The sequence below is a fragment of the Mesoplodon bidens genome, assembly GCF_964165515.1.
Source record: "Mesoplodon bidens genome assembly, chromosome: 11".
NCBI lineage: Eukaryota > Metazoa > Chordata > Mammalia > Artiodactyla > Ziphiidae > Mesoplodon > Mesoplodon bidens.
Genome location: NC_138167.1, coordinates 82,904,304 through 82,931,545, shown reverse-complemented (window position 1 = coordinate 82,931,545; position 27,242 = coordinate 82,904,304). Strand labels below are relative to the sequence as shown.

The 27,242-nt window shown below is 37.3% G+C and overlaps 1 protein-coding gene across 3 annotated transcripts in view; it reads right to left on the bottom strand.

Annotated features, from left to right (window-relative positions):
* Positions 1-1,916: 1,916 nt before the first annotated feature.
* NTN4 (netrin 4) overlaps positions 1,917-27,242 on the bottom strand; it is a 112,403-nt gene continuing 87,077 nt past the window's right edge. The window contains exons 6-10 of one of the 3 annotated variants that reach the window (XM_081248718.1): positions 19,287-19,500; positions 18,806-18,921; positions 11,463-11,531; positions 8,502-8,672; positions 1,917-3,354 (exon numbers count right to left, since the gene is read on the bottom strand). In XM_081248718.1, coding sequence (XP_081104844.1) covers positions 3,218-3,354; positions 8,502-8,672; positions 11,463-11,531; positions 18,806-18,921; positions 19,287-19,500 — 707 coding nt within the window. In that variant the 3' untranslated portion in view covers positions 1,917-3,217. The remainder of the gene's footprint in view (positions 3,355-8,501; positions 8,673-11,462; positions 11,532-18,805; positions 18,922-19,286; positions 19,501-27,242) is intronic. The other 2 variants (XM_081248719.1, XM_081248720.1) reach the window with 2 other exon arrangements.

Sequence of the window (27,242 nt, the reverse complement as noted above, 5' to 3'; positions counted from 1 at the left end):
TATACACATAGGTATGTGGAGATTATGCAACTAATCTGCTGGCTAATAAAGCCCAACAGTACAGAGAATAAAGCTCTGGGGGCAGAGACTTTCCCACTAGCTCGTGAAGGAAGTATTCATGTTCATCTGAAGCCATAGATGGAAGTTTTATGTGATTCTGTTGCCTTGGTACTGTGATGGTGATTTTGAAAGATGCCAAGGGTGAGAAAGTATACAGAAGTGTGGCAGAATGATGGAATGATGGAATGGGAGTGGGGTCAGGGGGCGGCTTGCTCACATTTCATTTTGTTGTTTACTTTTACAAAGAGGAACATGAGGTTTCTTCTATTTTTCTCTTTCCTTTTTTTTTTTTCACTTTGGAAGCCAATAATGCTCATAGGAAATTAAAACTGCAATGAAAGGGCTGCAAATGATTTGAGAATCAAAACATTAAAAAATGATTATAACAGTGACCTATGTTTTGGAATGTTGCCAGAAAAGGTGTTGAAAGAGCACCTAATGAAGATTCTAATCAAAAAGACTGGAAAACCATATAGGGGCCCAGCAATTTGGTAAACTAGCTAAATTAAACTTTCAGCTATGATTTTGCTTGAATACACTTTAAAAACAGTTGATTAAATTTTAAGTGTTTAGGGCTTCCCTGGTGGCGCAGTGGTTGAGAATCCACCTGCCAACACAGGGGACACGGGTTCAATCCCTGGTCCAGGAAGATCCCACATGCCGCGGAACAACTAAGCCCGTGCACCACAACTACTGAGCCTGTGCTCTAGAGCCCGTGAGCCACAACTACTGAAGCCCACACACTTAGAGCCCGTGCTCCGCAACAAGAGAAGCCACCGCAGTGAGAAGCCCGCACACCGCAATGAAGAGCAGCCCCCGCTTGCCGCAACTAGAGAAAAGCCCATGCGCAGCAGCGAAGACCCAACACAGCCAAAAACAAAACAAAACAAAACAAAACAAAAAATTTAAGTGTTTAAAAAATAAATTACAAAAGCAGTATGTGACCAATGAAAGAAAGTCAAGCGATGCAGACATATGCAAAATAAAAGGTGAGAATTCTCTTTCCCCTGCAGGGGTAAATACTACTATAATCTATCTGTCAGAACTTTTGAGATGCTATATTATTATAAATGTGTTTTGGGGGTGGGAGCTAATACTATAAGTATTGTCCTGTCATTTTCTTTCACTGAATACTATATTGTGGGCATCTTTCTACTCTTTTAAAAAATAGACATTATTTATATTCTTCTTTTTAATGTGTAATAGCTATTTTATATAAAGTGAAATGGAAAAGAAGGTAACCTGGCAATTTTGAAACTTAAGAAAATCCTGTATCTCACATATTTAAAATATTTTTCTTGGTATGATGTACTTACCACCATGTTTTATCTGTTGCTTGTAAATGATGTCCACTAGATAGCATTCCATCTATGAGGATAAGATAGGAATAGGTAAGAAACTAAGAGATATGCTACAGGTTATAAAAGCAGACTTCATAAGAGTATGTATAGTATAATTCCAATTCTATAAGAGGTATGTATATGCATACAAAGTAGTCTAGCAGCATCTACACTAAACTGCTAACAGCTATTATCACAATTGTTGGAATTTTTTTTCTCATTATGGTTTTCTGTATTTTCAACAGTGAACTTTTATTACTTTTTAAATTAGTTAAAAAGTAAATGTAATATAAAAAAATGCAATGCATCTGATGAAAAAGTTCACGTCCAACAGCTACAGAAAGTAAACCCATCTGAATTAGCTTCCACTTCATCCCCAAACGCCAGAATATAAGAGTAGAAATATCAGGTCCTTATTTGATTTTCTTAGTTTAAGAAATTAGATTTGAGTTCCCTCATTAAGAGAAAGTAATCTTTAGCATCAGTGAAAGAGTTGATCAGGAAATGAGGCAAAAATCAGGAGATCATATTCCTTTATTACATATATGAAATATAAAAAATTAACAGAGCAATATATATATATTTTTTGCAAGTCCACAGGACCTCAGGAAAAATACGTGCTGTATGTGAAGTTAATCTTATGGCACTGTGGTTCATGTTTTATATATTCAAGTACAGAAGAAACGATATGTATAGTGGTTATGCATGAGTACAGAAGAGAAATAATAATGAAAAACTGTAATTTGGTGAACTATCACATACATTGAGTCAAAAAATGAGTGAATAGAATGACCATATACTGTTAATAAAGACAAGGAGGAAACTGTTTCCATATTCAGGTTTAAATACTAAACACAAAAATAAAACAAATTGTGTCTACAATAGTTTTTGAAGTGTATACAAGTGCATTGCAAATAAATGGGCTTTTTAAAATTTAAAGTCCATTTTCTCTTTATCCAAGCATTTTCTACACTTATGACTCCTTTCTCTTAGAGTCTCTTCTTGTTCAGTTTTTTTAAAAGTTTCATCATGGCGGGTATCTGTGGAATCTAACCTCTATCCCAAAGCTGAGACTTCATGCAAACATATTCTCCTTTCAGGTTGCATCTTCACATAGTTACTCTCAAGTGTTCAAGTTTAAAGAGTACAACTTCCATTATGTGGTCACTTTTTTTCCACACGTAATGATAGTGCTTCTGTTTCAGCAGGTTTTCTTACGTGCCCTTTTCTTCTTTTTTTTTTTTTTTCTGTCAACGGCAGTCTTCAAACTTTCACAACACAAGTGGTAGGTAGTAAAGTGCTTTATACAATGAAATACTATATACACGTGGAGAGGTTCCATTTAACACCCCACAGACCACAAGTTCACACACATCACGCAAGAGAAGGCTCTTTTTAAGAAACACCTTTTCTGATAGTAGGGTTGGGGATTCCTTAAAATCTCATTAATTACTTCAAGTAGCACAAATGTAAGTAACATATCTGAAGATGGGAGGAGTCCTTGTTACATGCATTGCCCTTAATGGATTACTGCTAAATATCTTACTGCTATTAAAATATTCTTAATAGTTATGAATTTCAGAATCAGTCCTATAGAAAATAGGTACCGGTATTGGATTTTTCATTCCACTTTATGAAACAAACTGTATTTAAACATGGGCCCAAAAGAGATAGGGTAGACAAGGGCCATGCATTGGAACATTTCTATATATTTTGGCACTAAAAAAAATTTCCAGTTTCATCTTTGAGGTCTCCTTTCCATTAAGTTTGTGTTTTGTACATAGAGAATTGCCATTATGTGCTATACACCTTTTCTGCTACTTGCACTCTCTTTTCAAAATATCCATGACTTTTCTTCCAAGAGATGGTTTCCAGTGCTGGACAAAACTTTTCATATTCACGACTAGTTTGCCTGTTCTTACATCCTCATGTCCTGCTACAAGGTACTCCAAACCTGAAAGAGAACAAAATTAGGGACTATGTAGTATCATAGTTTATCGAAGGGAGAGATGTGACTTTAGCAGTTTTATATATACATGGTCCATGGTTTTATAAATTCATAGTTGAAATAGGGAGTCATAGGCAATAATAGCTGACAGTAAATATTTATTATGCGCTAAGTGCTTTAAATGTATTATCTCATTTAATCTTGAAAATAACCCTATGAAGCAGGTATTACCTTTCTTCTTTCCTTGTTTTACAAATGAGGAAACAGAGGCTTGGCAAGATTGAGAAACAGTGTTTCCCAGTAAGCAGTGCACCCTGACTCAAGTTCAGGCCTGTCTGACTGTTGAACTTTTACTCTTTCCCTCTATGGTGAAGAAGTGAGGATTCTGTGGGTACTTAACATGCTGCTACAGTTCAGTATTTCTTGGAGACTCACTATGTATAGTAGTGTATATTAAGGAGGATTTTATAAAAGTGAAACAATCATTTGGGAAAACGTATTGGAAGAGAGCTATGGATTATACAAAATAACACATATCTCCTATATAAAGTCGATGTGTTTTTGGAATATAGAATGTTTGTTTGTCATACTTGAAAAAAAGATGAGACTTGACTAGTGCTGACTTTATAATTCAAAATTCTTTTCAGGCTTCAAGTATAAATTTTGGCTAACAAACATAAAAATCCAAAAGGACAATCTCATTATCCATACATTAATAAAAAAGAAATGTGATAATCTCCCTCAGTACATGTCTGTAGTAATATCAATATTAGTATTTTGAAACAATTTTCTTTAATATTATAGGGTAGAGCAAATAAGTAATTACATTTATAAAATAAAACTTTCCTATGTAAGATCAAGAGACATATACTTTAAAACTCAAGTTAAGGGAAAACACAAGATGTTAAAATTCAATTGAAAATATCAATTTAAACTCATGGTTTAATATATAGTCTTATTCATTCACTAAAATGGCCTTAAAAATGTCATTCCAGTGGTAATGAACACCTGTAACAAACATAATGTCTCTAATAACAGGTCTCACTAAAGACAAAACAAAACTAAACAAGGCTTCTTGAAGAAATGCTTTTTTTAGGTCAGGGCAGGAAGATACAAGGTAAGCATGGGATTTCTTATTGTGCTAAAAAAAGCAAGGAGGGCTTCCCTGGTGGCGCAGTGGTTGAGAGTCCGCCTGCCGATGCAGGGGACACGGGTTCGTGCCCCGGTCTGGGAAGATCCCACATGCCGCAGAGCGGCTGGGCCCGTGAGCCATGGCCGTTGAGCCTGCGCGTCCGGAGCCTGTGCTCCGCAACGGGAGAGGCCACAGCAGTGAGAGGCCCACATGCCGCAAAAAAAAAAAAAAAAAAAAGCAAGGAAGCTTTCAAAGGTTAATGGGAATCATTTTAAAAGGATACAGGAACCAGCAAGGGAGGGTTATAACTCGCCAAAGTTGTGATAATTTGAGCACCAAGAATGTAATAATTGTGTGTGTTAACATACTGAATCAACAAAAATCCATAATTCCAAAATGATACTCAAAAAAGAGAAATCCAGAGAAAAATTAACTTGTCATCTTGAGACAGTTGTTAAAACCATTCCTTACATTGGAAATTGAAAATTAAAGGAAAGAATTTAGCATTTATCATGCTTTTATAATAGGAACTATATTTCATGGTAACCTAATAGCCCAGCTTGGGAGAGAAAGTCCTCTTACAGAATAATGTTAATTGATAAATGAAGGGAATTAGGTGAAATTAGAAAAACATCATTTCTCAAATTCTAATGAAATTATTCATCGAGGAAGGGATTGCCAATTGGTGATAAAATCATTAAATTGAATAGTTAATGGGGGACTGGATGTTTGCTTAGTTACTAAGTAACTCATACTCATTGTTTTCTAGTCTCAAAAGGGAACCCAAAGGAGAGATCAGACTGTAATCACTCCAACCCCAGAGTCAAGTTTAGCAACCCTGACGGTGGGTCATCACTATATATCTTGTGATGTGATTTAACATGAAGCACACAACAATATCTATGATGAATTCTAGACAAAATGTTTATCTTGAGTCTATCAGTCTTTATGATTACAAGAAATATAGGAAGTAGAGAGATAAGCTAACTGACACCACAAAGAACCAACCAGACAAATATAGAAGGCAGGATAATCTACAGGACGCCTGGCCTGGTTTCTTCAACAATAATAATTTCTTCAATACTAAAAAGAAACTCTGCATGAATAAAAGGTACTTGAGGGACTTAAAAACTAGATACAGTGTGTGATTCTGGATTGAATACTGGCAAGGACAAACCACGTCTAAAGATCATTTTGGGATCAATTGGGAAACTGGAATATGATCTGAGTATTAGAGTATATGAAAATTAAAACTGAAGGTAAAGATAATAACTGAATAAAGTAGGTTGCAGAATGAAGCATATACTTATGGTTTCATTTTTGTTAAAATATATACATATATATATGTAAGATGGATTATAAGGTATTTAAATTCTTTAAAGGGTAACCTTAGCTTCTTCATGAAAAAGAATCCCAATATTTAATTAACAGACTAGTTAAAACATCGTCTTGATATTGTTTGTATCATCTCTAAAATAATAAAATCCTCATTTAAAAATATGATAAACAATTTTTAGGAAACTTTCAGTGTTAAGTCTAGTATTTTAAATGAATTTACTTTGAAACTATAAATAGAACAAATATTATAGGAGTTTGCCATTACTTTGAAGTATAAATATAAATTAAACTAATAAAAATGATGCTGAATAAATCCATAAATTAAGGAACAGCATCATGCCAAAAGTTAGCATGGAAAAACAATGTTACCTGTTGTATCACTTATTAGCATTTACCTATCTCTATGCTTTTGACATCTACCTTGCTATAAGTTTTTATTTATTTATTTTTATTTTTTGGCTGCGTTGGGTCTTCGTTGCTGTGCGCGGGCTTTCTCTAGTTGCGGTGAGCGGGGCCTACTCTTTGTTGCGGTGCGCGGGCTTCTCATTGTGGTGGCTTCTCTTTGTTGCGGAGCACAGGCTCTAGGCACGCAGGCTGCAGAAGCTGTGGCACGCAGGCTCAGTAGTTGTGGCTCACAGGCTCTAGAGCGCAGGCTCAGTAGTTGTGGCATGTGGACTTAGTTGCTCTGCGGCATGTGGGGATCTTCCCAGCCCAGGGCTCAAACCCGTGTCCCCTGCATTGGCAGGCGGGTTCTTAACCACTGCGCCACCAGGGAAGTCCCAACGTTGCTATAAGTTTGAGGGCGCAAAGTTTACTTTGTTTCCATAGAGAAAGAAAATATAATACTTTAGTGCTAGTCTTGGTATTCTAAAATATACGATTGATGAATGAGTAAATGTATGTATGAATGTAGGAATGAATGAATTTGCAGGGATGCCAATTAGATTACTCCTTTTCAAAAGTAGCAAAGGAAATGTTGGTGTGTAAAGTTTCAGTTTTCTTATCAGCTTTCTTTGGCCTTAGCTATTGAACTTGTAAAATGGAAAAACAAAGTGAAATGAAAGAGTGTCTGGTTTTGCTTTGGCAGGTTCTAGTCTTTTCATCAAAGTGAATAAACATGTTTTCAAGAATTCTTTGAATAATTGTGCTTATGTTTTCAATTGTGATGAACTCAGTTGATTCTTTTACTCTATTTGGCAGAAATCTGATTAGGAAGTATAATTCACTTCCTGGAGGGTGGCTCAGATTGTCAAAGCTTTTGTTTATAATGTCTTACTAAAAAACTGAGTGGATTTCTTTCTTTCTTTTTTTTTTTTTTTCTTTTGCCAAGATAGTAGAAAGTGCTTATAGAAAGAGCCCCGGGAAACAGAACTTAAATTGATGACTCCTAGTCTCCGGTATTCAAAATCCAAGATTCTGATTACTTCATTTGTTCTTTGTAAACATATTTATTTTAAAATGTCTTTAAAATTTTCCTTATTAAAATTTAGATTAATTTAAATAAAATATGAAGAGGTATAAAAGGGTGTGAGAGATTAGTCAGTGGTCAAAAGTCAAAAGTTTTATATCACTGTGTAGATCGTTTAGGTTGCGGGGAGTATTTTATTGATAGTTTTTCTCTCTCTTTCTCTTTCTCTCACTCAGTTATCTATTTCTCTCAAATTTATTAACCAAAAACCATAAATGACTTCTTAACATAACTGTGGTTTCCTGGACTTAAATTTGAAAAGAATTAGATCCAGAACACAAATTATGCACCTGTTTCAGCAGTGCCATTAAGACACAGCTGGCAACTTCGTAAACAGGGAAATATAGAAGATTAAAAAATATATTATTTGTTTTACTAGAACTTACTCTGTGGGTACTTTGTTACTATTATTTGGGTACTAATGGTAGGCCCTGGAGATAGTATGGTCAAAAATCTAAATCCCATCCTCAAATTTAATGAGGGAGACAGAAATAAGTGGCTTATGACACAGTATGAGGAGTGTACTTGTAGAGTGAACAGGTATGAATCCCATGCTTACTTGCTTGCCTCTATGTCTGCCACAATGTTTTAAATTTCCCTCCTTTCACCTGCCAACTTAAATTTAAATTTCCCTCCACTCCAAGTTTCTCTGAGATTCTGTAGTTTTGTTGTTGTTTGTTTATTTTTGCTGTTTCTAATTTGAAACCAAAAGATCATTTAATGAAAAAGAAGATGATGAGAACTTGAGAGTTGTTTTCTATCCAGGAGAAACAGATGCTTCTCATGCAACAGTAAAAATGAATTCAGTATTATTTGCACAGATGGAATTTTGCATTTGAACTTCCTTTTGGGAGCAAGTTCTAACCAGGGCATCATAATAGGACCTAGCTTTCCAATACAGTATTATTGGCAGATAAATTCATGAAAGTGCTTTCCTTGCTACTGACACCTGGAACCAATCTGAGACTTCTCTTTCAGGACAGAAAATATTATATTGCTGGATTTTTAAATATTTTACTTTTATAGAGCATGTGAAAGAGAAAAAATTTTTTGATGTCAGTTCAAAGAATTCCATTTGGATTTTCCCTAGATCAGATGGTGAAAAGGAGAGATACTCTTACTGAGTTTATTTAGGTTGTGGTTCAGAGAATGTAGGACAAGCAGCAAATCAGCAGAAACACGGTAGGTAACAAGCTAGAAGAGACTAATGCTCACCAGGGTTGAGGATTGGACAAGTGCAGCCTCTGTTAGTCCATGACTCTGGATATAATGTTCGTTTTCCTCGTAAAATTTTCAATTTGGTGGATTTTAAGACTTTTTTAATCTTCACATTGACCTCAGCATGAGATCCTTTATCATGAGCTGATAAAATCTTTATTTTTAGCACTGTAACAACACAATTCCAAAAGTCAAACTGCATAGAATTTCATACTATCCTTTGAACTTTGAACAACTTAAATATGCATTTCAGAGTATAATGGAAAAGTGAACCAATGATGATAATGTGGAAATTTGCTTTACAAATCATTAGGGATTAAGAGGTACAAACTACTATGTATAAAATAGATAAGCTACAAGAATATATTGTACAACACAGGGAATATAGCCAATATTTTATAATAACTGTAAATGGACTATAACTTTTAAAAATTGTGAATCATTAGTTGTACACCTGAAACATATAATATTGTACATTAACTGTATATACCTCAATAAAAAGAAAGAAAATCATTAGGCTCATTGATTTTGCACTGACTTCATCTCATTTATCTATATTAACTATCCTCTTCTTTCTTAACATTTTTCAACTGCTACTTCTGTCCATATCACTATGCTAAGAGAATATCAGCCATTTGCCTACTGCAAATAAATCTTAAACACATTCAGCTATCAAATCTAAATAGAAAAAAGATGCACAGGAAGTAGAATTGTTATCCTGGTTTTTATTTAGATTCTGACTATATTATACTCTTATAGCTAGCTTTGTGTAATGTTATGACAAAAAGCAAAATGTTACTGCCAGGACATATTTTACGTATTCTAAAGAGATTAAATAGTATTATTGATTACTCAATTTTCTTCCCTGGTGTAAAATGCAAGCTGACTGGGATTAGGAAGCTGTCCTACGTGATGGCAGAGCTCCAGTTTTCGATATGACTCCTGATTCTATTATGTTCTTCCATCTCTGAAATGGATGGGGATAGGGATCAAGTAATGGGATAAATTGGGGTGGGGAAAAATAGACCTAAGGAACACTGAATGCAATGTTCTGTATTATTAGGAGAGTTCTTACTGGCTCATCTATATCTTGGAAGATGATGGAAGATTGTGTGTAATAGAAGAACCCTATCTTGGCTGGTGCCATATCCTAAGAATATGGCTGTCAGACGGCCATGTTTTCTTTATAGATTCACCAAATTCACCAAATTATAGATTCACCAAATTTTAGACGTCTAAGGGCTCTTAAGAGCTCACCTAGTTTTGTTTTATGTATGAGGAAGCAAGTTTTAAGTAATTAAGTGAACTGCTCAAACGTGTATGCCTGATTGATTAGAGGTAGACTTTGGACTAGAACCCTGATAAGATAAATACACGAAGGGTACATATTGTAGTAGCCCCTCGCACATGGCCAATGCTCAAAAAATGTTCGCTATTATTTTTCTACTAGACTGTAAGTTCAAAGAGAGCAGGAACCTTATCGATTCACTATTATAACTCAATAAATATTTGCTAAAAGAATAAACAAAATGAATCTAGTATTTTTTCTATTAAGTCAGAGAATGGGGAGGGAGAGACCATTTTCCCCCAAGTCTATAGGTGTATTGCACTTAATAAGACCAAGATACTTCATGACATCACTAAAAGCATTCAAGTTCTCTTAAGCAGAAAATAATACAGTTGTATTAAGAGATATCAATGTGGTTGTAAATTCAGTCAAAGAGCTACTGAATCTATGTGATAATGAAAACCAGTTGATATTTCTATTGAACTGAATGATTTTGGACTAAATTGTCATGTTTTTTTGCTTTTAATAGTAAATACCTTTCCCTCTAAACTGACTTTTCTTTACTGGGCACTATGCATTTCAAAAGTTTGCTTCTATTATTTAACCAAGTTGGCAGGTGAAAGGAGGGAAATGTGCACATAATTTTAGATAAGATTTATGAGGTTTTTAACATTTATGTTTTTATCATTTATGAGATTAAATACAATGTTATCAAGAACCTAAACATTTTGTTTCAGAAATCATGACTTAAAACTTTCTCTTCATTGTAATGCATAAATAATAAATAATGCTGTATACATTATGGAATAATAAAAAGATTCAGACACTAGTCAATGATATGTTGGCAAGATAAAGCATCTTTAATATACTTAATAATAAACATAAAGCCATTTAGAATTTGAAGATAGTAACAGTCTTTACTTAGGGCAATGGCATTTTCCTTTGTCCGTACACTGTATTTTCCTGGCATTTGAAAGGTAGAGGAGTCTAGAGTATACAGAGAGGGCAGGGAAGAGACTCAGGCAGAGAGCTCGTCTCAAGGCCTCCCCACTATATTTCCCCTTCCTTCCCTAACACTGACTGAGCAGCTAGTATGTGCAAGGTAATGTGCTGTGTGCTTTTCAAAAATTTAATTTCATGGGGAAGGTGGCGTCATCCCTATTTTACAGAGGAGGAAGTCTGGAGACGTTAAGTTACCCACCCAATAAACCACAAATAAAACCCATGTAGGTCTGAGCCCAAAGCCTGAGCTTTTAATCACTGTGAAATATACTGCTTTAAACTGATTTCTGCCTAGTAATACTACAGGATAAACTGGCTGAGAAATCATTTAAGTGGCTAGAGACTTCCCTTTTAGATTACTAATACAAGAAGCATTTATAAGAAAGGATTACATGTCATGATTTTTCTCTTTTTCTTGTTTTCCTCTTTTCCACATAGCAGGATAACCCTGCTTTTGCTCTAAAAGCCTCCTGCTCTCACCATTACATTCAACACCATCTCTATTAGGAAAATCTAGGTCAAGGCCAGACTACTATGTTTACTATTATTATATAAGACTAGTGCTTTGATTATTGTGAATGTGATAAACCAGGCCACCCATTTCCTTAAAAACTCTTCATACTTAGTTTGAATAGATCCTTAGAAGCATTCAAGCACTTCAAACTCACCGTACGAATATTTCATTCCACAGAATGCCTTGGAGTTTCTTAACACCTGTTCCTTACACTCACATTTACCTACAGAAAGTAAATGAAAATGGTGTTAATTATTTAGAAAAAAAGTAAAAAAAAACAAAACAAAAAACAATCGCAAGTAAATTCAAGTGGCATAACTCTTTAAGGCTTGAGTGATTCATACGATATAATCCGTAAGAAACCATGAAAAGTCACTCAAAAGAAATAGTCTTTTTTGTTGTTTTTTTTCTTGCGGTACGCAGGCCTCTCGCTGCTGTGGCCTCTCGCGCAGGCTCAGCAGCCATGGCTCATGGGCCCAGCCACTCCACGGCACGTGGGATCCTCCCGGACCGGGGCACGAACCTGCGCCCCCCGCACTGGCAGGCGGACTCCCAACCACTGCGTCACCAAGGAAGCCCTAGAGTCATTTTTTGAATTAATTATCATCCAATAAAGTATTGACCTAAGAGAAATATAGGAATGTAGAAACAATGATATATTTTAATGCTTGTAATTGATGTTATGATAAATATAATCTGGATTAATATTCCATGCTAATGGAATGAAACAACTGGATGGTTAACCTATAGGAAAGACAACTGTTTTCTTACAATTAATGTTCACCACAGTAAAAATCAAATCAAATCAAATCATTGAGAAATCCTTTGAAGGTAATACTATCCAATTTAAAAAATATTTATTAAGCACCTATCATGTGCAGGACATGATGCTATATACTTCAGAGTATATAAAGATGAGCAAGATACAATTTTTGCCTTAAGGCTTATAATTCAGTAAGGTGAATAAAGCAAGTGTGTAAATAGTAATAAGTGTTCTAGGTCAGGTACAATATGCTTGGATGGGAAGGCCACATATTTGGGAAGATGGAAAAAGGCTTCATGGCTGAAGAATGATGTGAAGTGGACTTTGAAGAATAACTAGGTTATTTTCTCCCAACAGTTAAAATTGTGTATTACGATTATTATGTATGAAAGATTTGCCAGAAGAAATCTTTGGAAGACTTTCAAAATGCCTTTGTACATAGTCTATAATAGCATTCTTATACTTATTTATGTACCTGTTTCCTCTCTAGACTGTGATCCTTGAGGACGATGGTTATGTCTTATTCATCTTTATATTCTTAAAGCCCAGAATGGATAGGATTTTCATTCTTTTTTTTTTTTTGTGGCCATGCCACTCAGCTTGTGGGATTTTAGTTCCCCGACCAGGGTTCAAACGCGGGCCCTCGGCAGTGAGAGCACAGAGTCCTAACCACTGGACCACCAGGGAATTCCCCAGGATTTTCATTCTTACTGATTTAACAATTAGATATAATTCTACCTCTTCCCTAACCCCTCCCCTCCTACCCTCACACATTGCATTTTATAGGCACTGAGTGGCATAACAGCAGGTAACATTTACTGGGGAGCACTTACTACACGCCAGACACTATTTTAAGTCTTTTACATTTATTTACTCATCTAAGATTCTAACAAATAGAAATTTGACAGGAATACAGAGATAAAAGGATGAGCAAAGAAATGTAAGAGAGAAAGGGGAGAGAGTGTTCATGGAAGAACCAGTTGTTCTGTTTATCCTGGGTACAGATTGAGTTGAGAATAATAGAAGGGATCATGGAGGACCTTGACTGATATGCAGTTAGGACCTGAATTTAATTTGTTAGATAAAGGGGAATTTTGAAAGCTATCAGCTTAAAGAAGTTACCTGAATTTAAAAAAATATATATGAAAATTAATCTGGCATTACTGTATCAAAACTATTGGAATGGAGAAAATATGAAGGCAGGGACCAGTTAGAAACTAGTGAAATTGGTAACACACAACAGTAACTAAATTGAATACCAACTCTAAGCCATAAACTTTGTAAGGAATTTTATCCATATGATCTTATTTAATATTTACAATAAGGTTATGAGATAGGTACTATTAACAAATGAAAAAAGGAAGGCTCAGAGAGGTTAATTAGCTTGTTCAAGGCAGCGTATAGCTAACAAGTAAAAAAGCCAGATTTTAAGCCTGGGATGGGGAGAATCTGAAGCCCCCAATCTTTTTCCATTGTACTGTCTTTCTAAGGCAGATGGGATGTGGGTCTGAGAGGTGGCCATGGGTGTAGTTTGGAAGAAATATCAAGGGATGCTGCAGAGTTAGGGTCTACAGGTCTACAAATCCTGTCACTGGATTGGATGAGGACAAGCATCCAATTTTCTGAGGAAGCATAAAAATGTACTTGAAATTTTCAGCCAAGGTGACAGAGAGGATTGTAGTTTCACTAACAGAAATAGGGAAATTAGGAGAAGGAGAGCATTTTAGGAGTGTATTAAGTTTTTTTTTGTAGTAATCAATAGTCTAACTTAATTATTGAAAGTTTATTGAGTAGCTCATAGAAAGGAGAAAAAGCCAAAGAACCAGACTCTGAAAGGACAAGAAACAAGAGAGTGCCAGAGATCTATTGGGCAGTCTCTTTATGGCTTTGCCATTGGAATCATGAACTCTAATCATTTTCAGAATTTGTCACTTTCAGCTCAAGATTTAAACTCTAGGGACAGAACATCTGATTGGCCTCTCTAAGACTGTATTAAATGGCGGAAGAGTGGTTCCCCAAAGAAAAACTGGGTTGAGCTACCACAGAAATAGCAAGAAAGAAGGGGAAATGGATCTAGTCAGGCAAAATACAACAGAGGTCTAGTACGAGGAGAATATAATGAATTAGAGATGCTGACAGACATACAAGTGGAATGAGAGTGTGATTCTGGTGCGACTGGGTAGGTAGATATGGAAAATGGAAAATATTGACATATTGGCTCTAGCTAAAGTTTCTTGAGAAACCAGAACGATATCTGCAAGTAGAAAATCACAGTGGAATTAAATAGTGGGAAAGATAAATCAAAGATGCTTAAAATGAGCTGTTGTGATTTGTTAAATAATATTGCTTATCATCTAAACAAAGCAGAGGATTGCTCATTCAGAAATTGTAGCAACCTGAGCGGACAGCTCACGGCCTTTGATGATTCCACCAAAGCAAGAGAGTATGGTAACTACCATGCATATCTTACTCCTCAACATAATGCTCTTCTCTTTAGTCCTTGAGCCTATAAGAACATGAGTAGGGAGGGAAAATATTGGGGTGGGGGAGTGGGAGGTACAAACTATTGGGTATAAAATAGGCTCAAGGATGTATTGTACAACATGGGGAATACAGTGAATATTTATAGTGAATATAGTAATAACTGTAAATGGATAGTAACCCTTAAAAATTGTATAAAAAGAAAAAAAATTTAATAAAAAGAACATGAATAAGTCTGTTACTTGAAGACCATTCCTTGGCTGCTTTCCAATACTCCCTTTTCATACGTTAAGAAATCAGACATTAAAATTTGCCTTTGAATAAATCTTTTTTTGATTAGGCTTCAGCCCAGATGTGTTTTCTTAAAAGAAATTTGGAAGAAGAGGAAAACCTGTTTAGTTATACTGGGTTGTTAGAACGTTTCAAAAAAAAAAAGTATTGTTTACAGTTCTCTGGTACTAGTTAAAGCCAGTTTTGTTGGACAGGAAGTGAAATTTTACATCTGATGCTCTCTACCCCACAAGACGTGGTAGAAATTAAGAGTATCTTGGTATAGTGCATTATATTCCTAGTTATGGAAACTTATGGCAGGTAAATAGGTATGTAGGCACATAGATTTGAAAATGAACCACAGTGCTTAGAAAACTGATTATCACTTTTCTGTTGAAAAAGGTGCCCAGGGGCACTATTTTATACCCATTGGGAATATTGCTGCAGCAGGAGACTGAACAGTCTCTTCCTCAATCCAGAGCTCATCCAGATGAATTTCAGAGACTCTCTGGGGACATCATAGACCTAACAGCTGTTGTGGACCTGACAGTCTGGAGTTAGTCTGATGCCAGCACCGTTATGTACTTCATTAGTGTGCTGCCAGCTTCCTCCCCAGTAACATGATGATTGGCTTAATGAATGTCTTATGGCACTGGAACCTTGATTTTTACAGATTTGGCTTGGCAGACAAAGTTGGAGAATTCTGAAAACCATTGTGTTAGAAAAAGAGAAGAAATCTTTCAAAAGTGGTTCTTAAAGTTAACATCATAGAATTCAGACTACGTAGCATTAAGGCACAAAATTAATGGGAAAGATTTTTCCTTTTCAAATGCTAAAAAAGATAAATATGACAACTTCATATTACCTTATCTTTCCCACCTGCTTTCCTGTTGTGAATTAAAATGAAACCAATTATGGAAAATGATCATAAGATTATGTTAAGTGAAAAAAACACCATGATATGGAATTGCAGATACCAAGTGTTTCTATAATTTGAGTTCTTGATTCTTGAAAGGTCCGTAAATTCTCTATGAGAAGGTATTAAAACTGTGGTTCCTTACTCTGCTTCAGCCACACTGGCCTCCTTGCTGTTTCCTAAATAAGCCAGGCCTAGTCTCACCTCAGGGTTTCTGTACTTGCTGTATCTTCTGCCTAAACTCTCTTTCCTCTGTTATCTGTATAGCTCACTCCCTTACCTTCCTCAGGTTTTTTTCTCAAAAGTCCTTTCATAGGACTTTTCTGATCACCCCATTTAAAAGTATGTCCCTCTCAAGTATTTCTTATCCCACATCCCTGCTTTATTTCTCTATTATATTAAACATCATTAAATATTTTACTTGTTTATTAGCTGTCTTCCTCTGCATGAATGTGAACTCCTTGGAGACTGAGGTTTTTGTCTGTTCAATTACTAGATTTACAGCACTGGCACATAGTATGAGTGTTCCATAAATATTTGTTAAATGAATGAGTCTATAAAGCATTCCTACAAATTAGTAAGAAAATTACAAATAGGAAATTCACAGAAAAAGAAACCTGAAAGTCCAAGAAAGCATGAAAAATTACTAATCAGGAAAATGCAATTAAAATGGCAAGATCCCATTTCACACCCATCAGATTGGCAGAAGTTTAGAGGTTTGATAACATCAGTTTTAGAAGTCCAATAAATATTGAATGAGTTAAACTGTGCCTGAGTTAACGAGTTAGAATACTGCTTGGCCCCTTGTATGTGCTATATAGACATTTGTTAAATAAGTACAAAGTACTTATTTGTGAGGATGTGGAACAACAGGGTGTCATACTTTGCTGGTGGAATGCAAATTTATGCAACCACTTGAGAGAGCTATTTGGCAATAAATGGTAAATTTGACGGTAAACACACTGTGACCCAACAGTGTCTAGATTGTACCCCAGAACAAGGGTCAGCAAACATTTTCTATAATGGAACAGATAATAAATATTTTAGGCTTTGTGGCCATCGGGAAAAATTAAAGATTTTATGTAGGTACTTATATAACCATTTAAAGTAACCATTTAAACCTTAGAGCAGGCAGCTTAGCCTGTAGAAAAGTAGATGGCAGGCCACATTTGGCCTGAGGGCTGTAGTTTGCCAGCCCCTGATCTAGTGAAACTCCTTCTCAAGTACACAATATAACACAGATAAGAGAACATTCATGGTAGCATTATATATAATAGTGGAAAATAGGAAATTGGAAATAACCTAAATGGTAAACAATGGGAGAATACAAAGTGTTGTATTCATATAATAGAATCGATAAACCTAAAAAAAGCACACATTTAACTAAAAAAAAAAAATTTAAAGGGTAGGTAAGTTATCATGTACATGAGATTTTTGAAACATTACATAAATATATAAATATATAAATTATATACTATTTAATATATATATAGTAAAATAGTAAAAATGTGAAAGTGGATGATGAACACCAAAATTCAGGTTAGTGGTTATTCTGTGGAGTAAGGAAGGCTAGTCAATTTGTAGATTGGCACATCAGGGGCTTCAAATGCATCTGTATAATTTAAATGAAAATATGAGGCAATTATGGCAAAATTAAGATTTGATAACACTAGAAGGTGTTCATGTGGGTGTTCATATCACATTTTTGGTGTTTGTCATGTTTAATAATAAAAAATATTTTAATATGTTATTTTAAGTTTTATTTGGATGATTTGGTGAGCACTTTACAACCAAATGCTGACAACAAGATTTCTTGTCCACATTTGTATTTGTGACATGATTTAAGTTGATGCTAAATAGAACCACTTGAGTTTCTATGAGAAAAGAATAGAGATAGGATGAACACAGAAATTATGTGTTCACGCCAGTATCACAGCATGCTCCTCAAATGACAGAACAGGTAAACATCATAGGAAAATTAAATCAGAATAATGAGTAGTATAGACTTGATAAACTCAAGGAATCATATTTATATAGTAAACAGTGTTTTGGCTTCAGTAAAAATCATTTTTCGTATTCAATTAATGTTAATTTGAATTTTATTAGTTTTATTTGGCTTATATTTATTGTTTTTATTTTTTATTTTTTTTTGCGGTACGCGGGCCTCTCACTGTTGTGGCCTCTCCCGTTGCGGAGCACAGGCTCCGGACGCGCAGGCCCAGCGGCCATGGCTCACGGGCCCAGCCGCTCCGCGGCATGCGGGATCCTCCTGGACCGGGGCACGAACCCGCGTCCCCTGCATCGGCAGGCGGACTCCCAACCACTGCGCCACCAGGGAAGCCCTTGGCTTATATTTAGTTTCTAAAATTATTTTTGTTTTATAGTTGGATAAAAGCTTTAAACATAAGGAGTTCACAGCTAGCTTTTGCTTAGTACATACTGAGTTACACTAGGTCTGTAAGAATGTTTTTCCTTTAAATGAATCTGTACATTTCCATTGAGTTAGCTCTCAACTGTGTAAAACAGTATGTTTTAGAGAGAGGAAGGGACTTCCCTGGCGGTCCAGTGGTTAAGATTTCGCCTTCCAATGCAGGGGGCGCGGGTTTAATCCCTGGTCAGGGAGCTAAGATCCCACATGCGTCGTGGCCAAAAAACCAAAACATAAAACCGAAGCAATATTGTAACAATTTCAATAAAGACTTTAAAAATGGTCCACAGCATAAAAAAGAAAAAAAAAAAAATCTTAGAGCGAGGGAAACACACCAAAGTATTAACAGCGGGATAGTGAGATTTGGGTTTTTTTTTTTAACTGTGATATTCTGCATTTTCCAAATTTTCTGTACTAATTACATGTTATTCTAACAATCAGAAAATAAATAAAAGCTTGTTAAATACCATTTAGCTATGTTTAAGAGTTTTATACTTATGGGGGTCACTACTTTGTTAACCTTAGAACTAGAGTTCCCCTTATAAGATCCAAAATCTGTTCTCTGGTTTGTCATGAATCCCTGTTACTCAAGACCAGACCCGGAAATATGACTAGGCCCAGTAATATCTATTGTCTCACCTGAATGTCGAAGTGCAGAAAATCCTTGCTCATCCTCCCACTCCCAGGTTGGTTCACTCTTATTGTGCATGGAATGGAAGTTAGGAATTTCATGATGCCAGTCTATGTCTGTGCTGCTAATAAAATAGAAAATGATGAAGAACTTATTAAGGAATTTCTTAGAACTTGAATGAAATGAATATATTTCTAGAGATTTAAACCATATTAGCTACCTTCCCATCCTTTCACTTTTCAGAAATAAATAGTGTTGTAAAGGGCTTATTGTTAAAAAGAATAATTTATTTTGCAGAATGAACCAAGCCATCTCTAGAATCTTGCAAGAACAAATTAGTTGACTCTGCAATTTGACAAAAATTTTTTAAAGAGATGTGCAAATACATCTTTGCTCCACTAGCGGCATGCAACGTTTTCCAGATCACTACCAGATCTTCAGAAGAATCTGAAAGACACAGAGGTGAGAGCAAGAGCCGTGCACATTCACCTGCTGGTGCAGTCTCCTGTGAGAGGGTCGCAGCTCCCTGCGCAGTCACAAGGCCTGCAGCCATAGTCTCCGAAGCCCCAGTATCCCACCATACACCTGTCGCAATGTGGCCCTGCCACCCCAGGCTTGCAAGGGCAGTCACCATTGCTGGGGTCACAGAAGGTCACTGAGCTGAAAGGAAGGACAGCTGATCCAACTGGATGACAGGAACACACTACAACAGAGAGGACACACAAAGACCAGTGAGTGACCAGATTATCTGTGGAGATTAGGCCCAGCCATCCCAAACTGGCTTCCCTTCACCACACAGCATATCTCTGAGGCTCCTCCTTTACCCACTTGGTGTATGCTCAATGAATGAGAGCTAATTAAATGATAGATAAGAAGATATCATCAGAAAAGCACATCTGCTGCTAAACCACCTAATTTATCCTAAAATTAAAGGCATTAAATATGAATGGCTTTTGTTTGGGGTGATGAGAATGAATCAGCAAAGAAAACAAAGAAGGAGCAGTTAGTGAGAAAGGAAAAAATCAGGAGCTCATGGTGTTCTGGAAGCCAAACCAAGTTTCAAGGAGGTGGACGACATCAACTGTGTTAAATGCTGACAGGTCCAAGAAGATGAGGAACAGGAATGGATCATTGTACTTGACAGCATGAAGACCACCGGTGTCCTTGACAGGAACAGTTTCAGTGTAACAGTGAGTGGCAAACCTCACTGAAGAAAACACAGGAGAGAATGGGAATAGAGTAATCTGAGCATGAGAACAGACAGCTCTGTTGTGAGCTTTTCTATAAGGGCACAGAAATGTGGTGGTAGCTAATACCGAATGGATATATGAACTGAAGTGAAGGTTTGAGTTTTTGTCTGTTTTGATTGTTTTAAGATGGGGGAAATTACAGCATGTTTGATGTTGATGGAAATGATCCAGTAGAAAGGGAGAAATTGATGAGTAGAAGAGAGATGGGAGAATTTTTAAAGGGATACTTGAGTGAGGAAATAAAGGATGGGATTTGGTGTAGAAGAGGAGGTGTTGGACTTGGGTAGGAGCATGATTAGTTCATAGTAATAGGATAGAAGGCAGAGCATATGGATACAAATGCAGGGAAGTGAATAAATGCAGTGGTGGGAGCCAGTGGGATTTTTCTTCTGATTGCTTGCATTTTTTTTTTTTTTTTGGCTGCGCTGGGTCTTCGTTGCTGTTCCCGGGCTTTCTCTAGTTGCAGCAAGTGGGGGCTACTCTTCGTTGCAGTGTGCAGACTTCTCATTGCAGTGGCTTCTCATTGTGGAGCATGGGCTCAGTAGTTGCAGCATGAGGGCTCTAGAGCATGCAGGCTTCAGTAGTTGTGGCGTGTGGGCTCAATAGTTGCAGTGCGTGGGCTCAGTAGTTGTGGCACACGGGCTTAGTTGCCCTGCAGCAATGTGGGATCTTCCCGGACCAGGGATTGCACCTGTGTCCCCTGCATTGGCAGGCAGATTCTTAACCACTGGACCACCAGGGAAGTCCCCTGATTGCTTGTATTTTCTGGGTGAAATAGAAAGCAAGGTCATCAGGTGAGAGAGATGATGAAGAATGGGAGTGGGAGAGTGAATGAGACACTTAGGAAGTGAAGTATAATTGCCAGCAGCATAAAGACCACCTTTTGAGGTTAGTAGTCATCAATTTATAGTGACTCCAGATAAAATGATAGGTTGTTTTTTCAACCCTATACAAGTGGGAGAGTTCAGGTTTGGTATAGGAAGAAAGCTTAATTTGATTTGTTGAACGTTTGTGTCCTCCCGCTTCAGATTTGTGTGTTGAAGCCTAATCCCCAATGTGATGGTATTTAGAGGTGGGGGGCCTTTAGGAGGTTTGGATACAGTTTGGGGGAGATGAGATTGGTGCCCTTATAAGGGAATGAAGAATGCAGAGCTCTCTTCTTTGTGAAGGATGTGAGGCAACAACAGAGGTTGGCAGTCTGCAACCCAGAAGAGAGCTCTCACCAGAACTGGACCATGCTGGCACCATATTGTGGACTTCAACCTCCAGTTATTTCTCCAACTGTGGGAAATAAACGTTTATCTTTTAAGCCATCTAGTCTATGGTATTTTGTTATAGCAGCCTGTATGGGCTAAGACAGCTCCTCAGACTAGAATCTATAATCAGCCACTTCTGCAAGTCCTTTCTATTAATCAAAAGTCCTTCCCCTCAGCCCTCTCCCAACTCCTGCAATTGCCTACTGCTCAGTTTGACAATCCCCAACACTTTCTTTGTTCATGGGCTAGCAAAAGTAGCTGAACAAAGTGAAAAAAAAAAGTGCTTGTTTGGGCTTCCCTGGTGGCGCAGTGGTTGAGAGTCCGTCTGCCGATGCAGGGGACACGGGTTCGTGCCCCAGTCCGGGGAAATCCCACATGCCGCGGAGCGACTGGGCCCGTGAGCCATGGCCGCTGAGCCTGCGCGTCCGGAGCCTGTGCTCCGCAACGGGAGAGGCCACAACAGTGAGAGGCCCGTGTACCGCAAAAAAAAAAAAAAAAAAAAGTGCTTGTTGGGTTTATCACACAAATCTGTGTACCCTAACCTCAGTAGAGTCCCCTAACTGATGCTCATTAGCCCTATTTATTCAATTGTCCCTGCCTATTTTTTTAAAATAAAATCCCTCACAGTGGGTGTCCCAAAATTTCTCCAGGCTTTTTAATTCACCCTCACCACTTGGTCTGAAGATTCTGATTCACTGATAAGGTCCTCAGGTAATCTTTTCTCCACCTCAAAATCTCTTTATCTTCAACTTTCCACGCTTTTCTCTAAGAATCTAATGAGAAAGCTGGAAGAGATCTTGCTTTATGGCCTTGTCTCTCACAAGCTCTGTGATTTGGGGCAAAAAATTTAACTTTCGTGAATGTCGGTTTCTTCATTTGGGTATTTACATTACACGGAGATTGGATGAGGATGAAACTATTTTAAATGAAATTACTTCAGCAAAAAGGTGCATAGCACAGGGTCTGACACCTGCCGGGCCGGCTCTTCCTTCTGAATCTACTCAACTAACTTTCTAGATCCCACTCCCTCCTTTATCCCCTTGGAAACTTACTCTATTGATTACTTTCTTTGTCATTAAAAGCTCTGTTTGGCTTCAATCTGGCTTCACATCAACTTCTAACTGTGTTACTTTTGGCAAGATACCTAGCCTCTCGTTTTCTCAGTTTTCTCTTCTATAAAATGGAAAAGAACAATATCTACCCTCATACAGTTGTAAGGGTGAAAGGAGATCACGTATATAAAGCACTTAGTATAGTGTATGGCATATGGTTAGTTAATAGTGAATTAAATAACTAATGAATTCATTAGATAATTCTTGTAGAAGCGTAGAGTCTATGCCTGTATACGTTATGGTGATTCAACGGATATGAGTCAAGGAGCTCGTATCCGTGTGGGGGAAACAGAGGAATAAACAAAACATTTCCACAATCTGTGATTAGCACTCTAATAGAGCTCTATAAGAGCACAGAGGAGGGGTGCACAGGCTGAGGGTCTCACATAGGATCCACAAAGGAGGGGTCATTTAGACATGTGAGTTGATCCTAAAAGATGAATAGGAGTTTGCAAGGTGAAAAGGAGGGGAAGATAGGCAGTTGCTTATTTCAGCCTGTCTTTAGATTCTCTCCCCGTTGCATTTCTTTTAAATAATTTTAAAAAGTTTTTAATTATGGTAGAAAACACATACCATAAAATTTACCATCTTAACCATTTTTAAGTGTATGGTTCATCCTCATTGCATTTTATGTTTCTGCATTATATGTGGAAGCTCTTCCTGCTTCCTGGAAACGTGAAACTCTTTCATGCCTCAGTGCCCCTGGCTGTGCCTGCATTGCCTTTACATTTACCCTTCCTTGTCCCACGCCTTCCAGACAATTAACCACCCTCTCTTCTATGCTGCCTCTGTTCTTTGTATATATTTCTATTTTGTGTGTATCACAGTGCATTATTATTTATGTGCCTGTCTCCCTTATTACTGGACTCTGAGCTCACTGACAGAAGGATCTTTATCTTCTTATTTTTGCTTTCTATGCCCCAGAACAGAGTCTGGTACATAGTAGATGCCCAAATAAGAATTTACGGAATTGACCTGAAGGACATTCCAGGCTGTAGGGGTCATATGTGAAAGGGCCTATTTGGGGACTGTGAGAAGGTTAGTGTGTCTAGAGTGTACACTGAGTGGAGAGCAGTTGGAGCTGATGAGGCTGAAGAAAAAGCCTTAGAGTTAGGTTTGGAGCCAGACTGAGGCAGGGCCTAACCCAAGAAGTTGAAGTTTGTCTTGTGGGCATAAAGAATCATAGGAAGTAAAGTGTTAAAAAAGCAGAATGATGACATGGTTATAATCTAATGTTGACAGTTACTGTGGCGTCACTGTGTGAACTAGACTGCAGTAGGGAGAGACTGATGGCAGAGAAACCAAAGAAATGAGAGAGAACAAGGAACTCCACTAAGACAGCAGATGAAGGAATGGGAGAAAAGGTTGGATGTGACAAACCTTTTTTTTTTTTATTAGTTTCTGCTTTATAACAAAGTGAATCAGTCATACATATACATCTGTTCCCATATCCCTTCCCTCTTGCGTCTCCCTCCCTCCCACCCTCCCTATCCCACCCCTCCAGGCGGTCACAAAGCACCGAGCTGATCTCCCTGTGCTGTGCGGCTGTTTCCCACTATCTATCTATCTTACGTTTGGTACTGTACCTTTGTTTAAAATACTGAATTGATAGGGTTCAGAGGCCATCTGGATGAGGAGGAAGAATGCATTGTTGAGGGACAAACAGAAACTGAGGAAGATTTTAAGGTTTGTAGTTTATGAAAGTGAACGACTAGAGCAGGTTGGGATAGGTGAATCCATGTTGGGGTGGAGATAGGGAAGGGAGGGAGAAGAGGGTGAGTTCAGGGTTAGACGTATTAAGTTTGAGACGTCTGAAGGATGCACTAATAAGTTACAATACTCAACTGGAAATAATGATCTGAAGTGTACGAGAAGGTTGGGGTCACAAATACAGTGTTGACAGTTGTCAGCAGTTGGGGATTGAAACTAGGAGGGCTGGATGAGATTTCCCAGGGACAGTGTATAGAGTGAGAAGGCAACCAAGGGTGGAACACTGGTCCAGGCAGTTAGAGGAGCAGTGACTTGTAAAGCAGATAAGAACCAGATAGAGAGGGAAAAGAATCAAGTAGGTGTTGTTATAGAAACCAAAGGATGAGAAAGTTTCAAGTTGTTAACAACATAAGACAACACAGAATGAGTAAGTCACGTAAGAGTTATAATAGGACAGTAATGCTGTCAAACAGGAAGGTGTTGGTGACTTGTGAGAACAGGAGCTGAAGAAATGCAGGTATTGATGGTGTAGTACTCTGTTGAGATCTCTTTAATTTTGTTAAGCCTATAATCATTTGCGCAGTGGTTCCCAAACCAACAGGAATGTGAGAAGTCTGCAAAAGTTCTTTACATCTTACATGTGTGAAACACACCCTTCCTCTCCTCCCTTATGCCCTCCTTGGTTGAGAACCACTACAGTAGGGCATGGAATATTGCCTTTTTTTTTTTTTTTAAACAAAAGGTATAAATTATCTTCTTGGGAATATTCATTTATTTGCTTACTCAACCAACATGTGTTAGTTAATAATTCTAATGTTTACGAAGCATTTGTAGTGTACAAAACACAACTGCCCCTTAATCAAACATTTAAGATCCTTCATACTATGGTCCTAGCCCACTTTTCCAGTCTTACTTTTCATTACTCTCTTGCCTATAGCCCTTATTCTAATCGAATGGGATGAATTCTTGCAGATAGCCTTTATTCTAATTAAATGAAACCCCAATCTTTCCTGTTTCTGTACCTTTATTAACTCCAATAGGGAAATCTTTTCTCCTATATTTATCTTTCAAAATTCTACATGTCCTTTAAGATCTATTCAAGTGTCACCCCTAAAGTTGTCACTGGAAGGGTATGGTCAAAGCGATTCAACCATTTGGAGCAGTGGAAGCGCACAAGGTAGCAGCTCTGTTTGCACCTTTCTTGTAAAGACAGAACTTCAAAACTGATATTCAGCGAGATTCAGAAAAGAGATGCAGCACCCTTCCCTCTGCTGCCCTCTCCGACCTCACCAAGTATGAAGACCAAAGCAGCCATTCCAGTCACCCATCTGATGGACAAGTTTACCTTCTTTTAGAAATCATTCCTTATTTCAGCACAGTTGAATATAATTTCATCCTTTCTTTGAAACCCTCTAGTGCTTTAAAAATAACATTTCTTCTTATAGCTCTGGTCACTTCTACTTTGCATTTCAGACAGTCAGAGGTTTACTTTTCTCTGTCAAACCGGTATGTAAATTCCTTGAAGGTGAGCATGGGTCTCACTCACCTATCCCCTGAAGGGTTTAGTGGCAGTAGACTTGGGTTCAACTCCTAGCTAAATGTTTATCTTTATGAGCCCTGCATTTCTATTTTACCAGGTGGTACTGAGAGTTAAATGAGACATAATGTATGTCCCTAGCACTTAACAGGCAATTAGCAAATCGCAAATTATGGCTACTCAAAAAAAGACTGTTTTTGTTTGTTTTTATTCTTATTCCTCTTCTTTGAAGTCTGTCTTCTTGATCTTTCCCTATTTTCTATTCGATTATTGTTCTAAAACAGACTGTTTAATTGAATTAAAAGGCAGTGATAAAAAAAACTATTTACAAAGGGCAGAGGAGGAAAACACCATAATAGATTTTGTTTGAAAGGATAACAATGTGTGTGTTTGTTTAAGGCAGCATTTATTTATCTGTTCACTTACTCAACAGACATTTAATGAGCATCTACTATGTGCTAAATACTGAACAAACTCCTAGGGATAAGACAGTCTTGGCCCTTAAAGAGATTCATAATTTAGAAGAATAATTATTACAAGATTAAAAAAAACTTACCTAATGCAAGAGAGAAGTAAATATTTTGCTTCTAAAACACTGAATTTCTCAGGAGACCAGTTTTATTTTAATTCATACGGTTACGGTGATTGCTATTTCCACATTAAATCCCCAGATGTTTTTTCTTTTGGTTGGGCCTCATTATGAAAACATTAGGCATTTTCTCTTAAGATAGCAAAGCACTTTTGATTTTTCATTTGTTTTTAATTAAATAATTTGGAGGTATTATATAATATGTAACATGAATGTATCAAAATGCTATGACTTTAAATTAAATCCCATAATCCAGTATAAACATTTCATCATTTTGAGGTGACTAAACCAATAGTTATTGTATCACTCAGTTAAGTCAACTTGGTTCTTGACAGCAGACAGGGAGCCAGAAGAAAGACAATGTAGGACTCTCATCTGTTATTATATGGTATTCCACCACCACTACCATTATCTTTTACTCTAATAGAAGATCCAATCCTTTCTAGGATTTGACCTCTCTGTACTGCCATGTATTTTATTTTATTTATTTATTTTTAAAATAAATTTATTTATTTTATTTTTGGCTGCGTTGGGTCTTCATTGCTGCGAGCAGGCTTTCTCTAGCTGCGGTGAGCAGGGGCCACTCTTCGTTGTGGTGTGAGGGCTTCTCATCACAGTGGCTTCTCTTGTTGCGGAGCACTGGCTCTAGGTGCACAGGCTTCAGTAGTTGTAGCTCGTGGGTTCTAGAGCACAGGCTCAGTAGTTATGGCGCATGGGCTTAGTTGCTCCGCGGCATGTGGGATCTTCCTGGACCAGGGCTCGAACCCGTTTCCCCTGTGTTGGCAGGTGGATTCTCAACCACTGCGTCACAAGGGAAGCCCTGCCATATATTTTAAAACCTACACACATTTCAGGAATGGCCAGAAGGTGACTCTATCACTTGCTAGTGGATTTCTGTCAATGTGACTTTTCACATAATTACAAGATAAAAATACCATTTGGAAACTATGCAGAACTAGCTTCAGGCAGAAGGCCCTGACACCTTTCATGG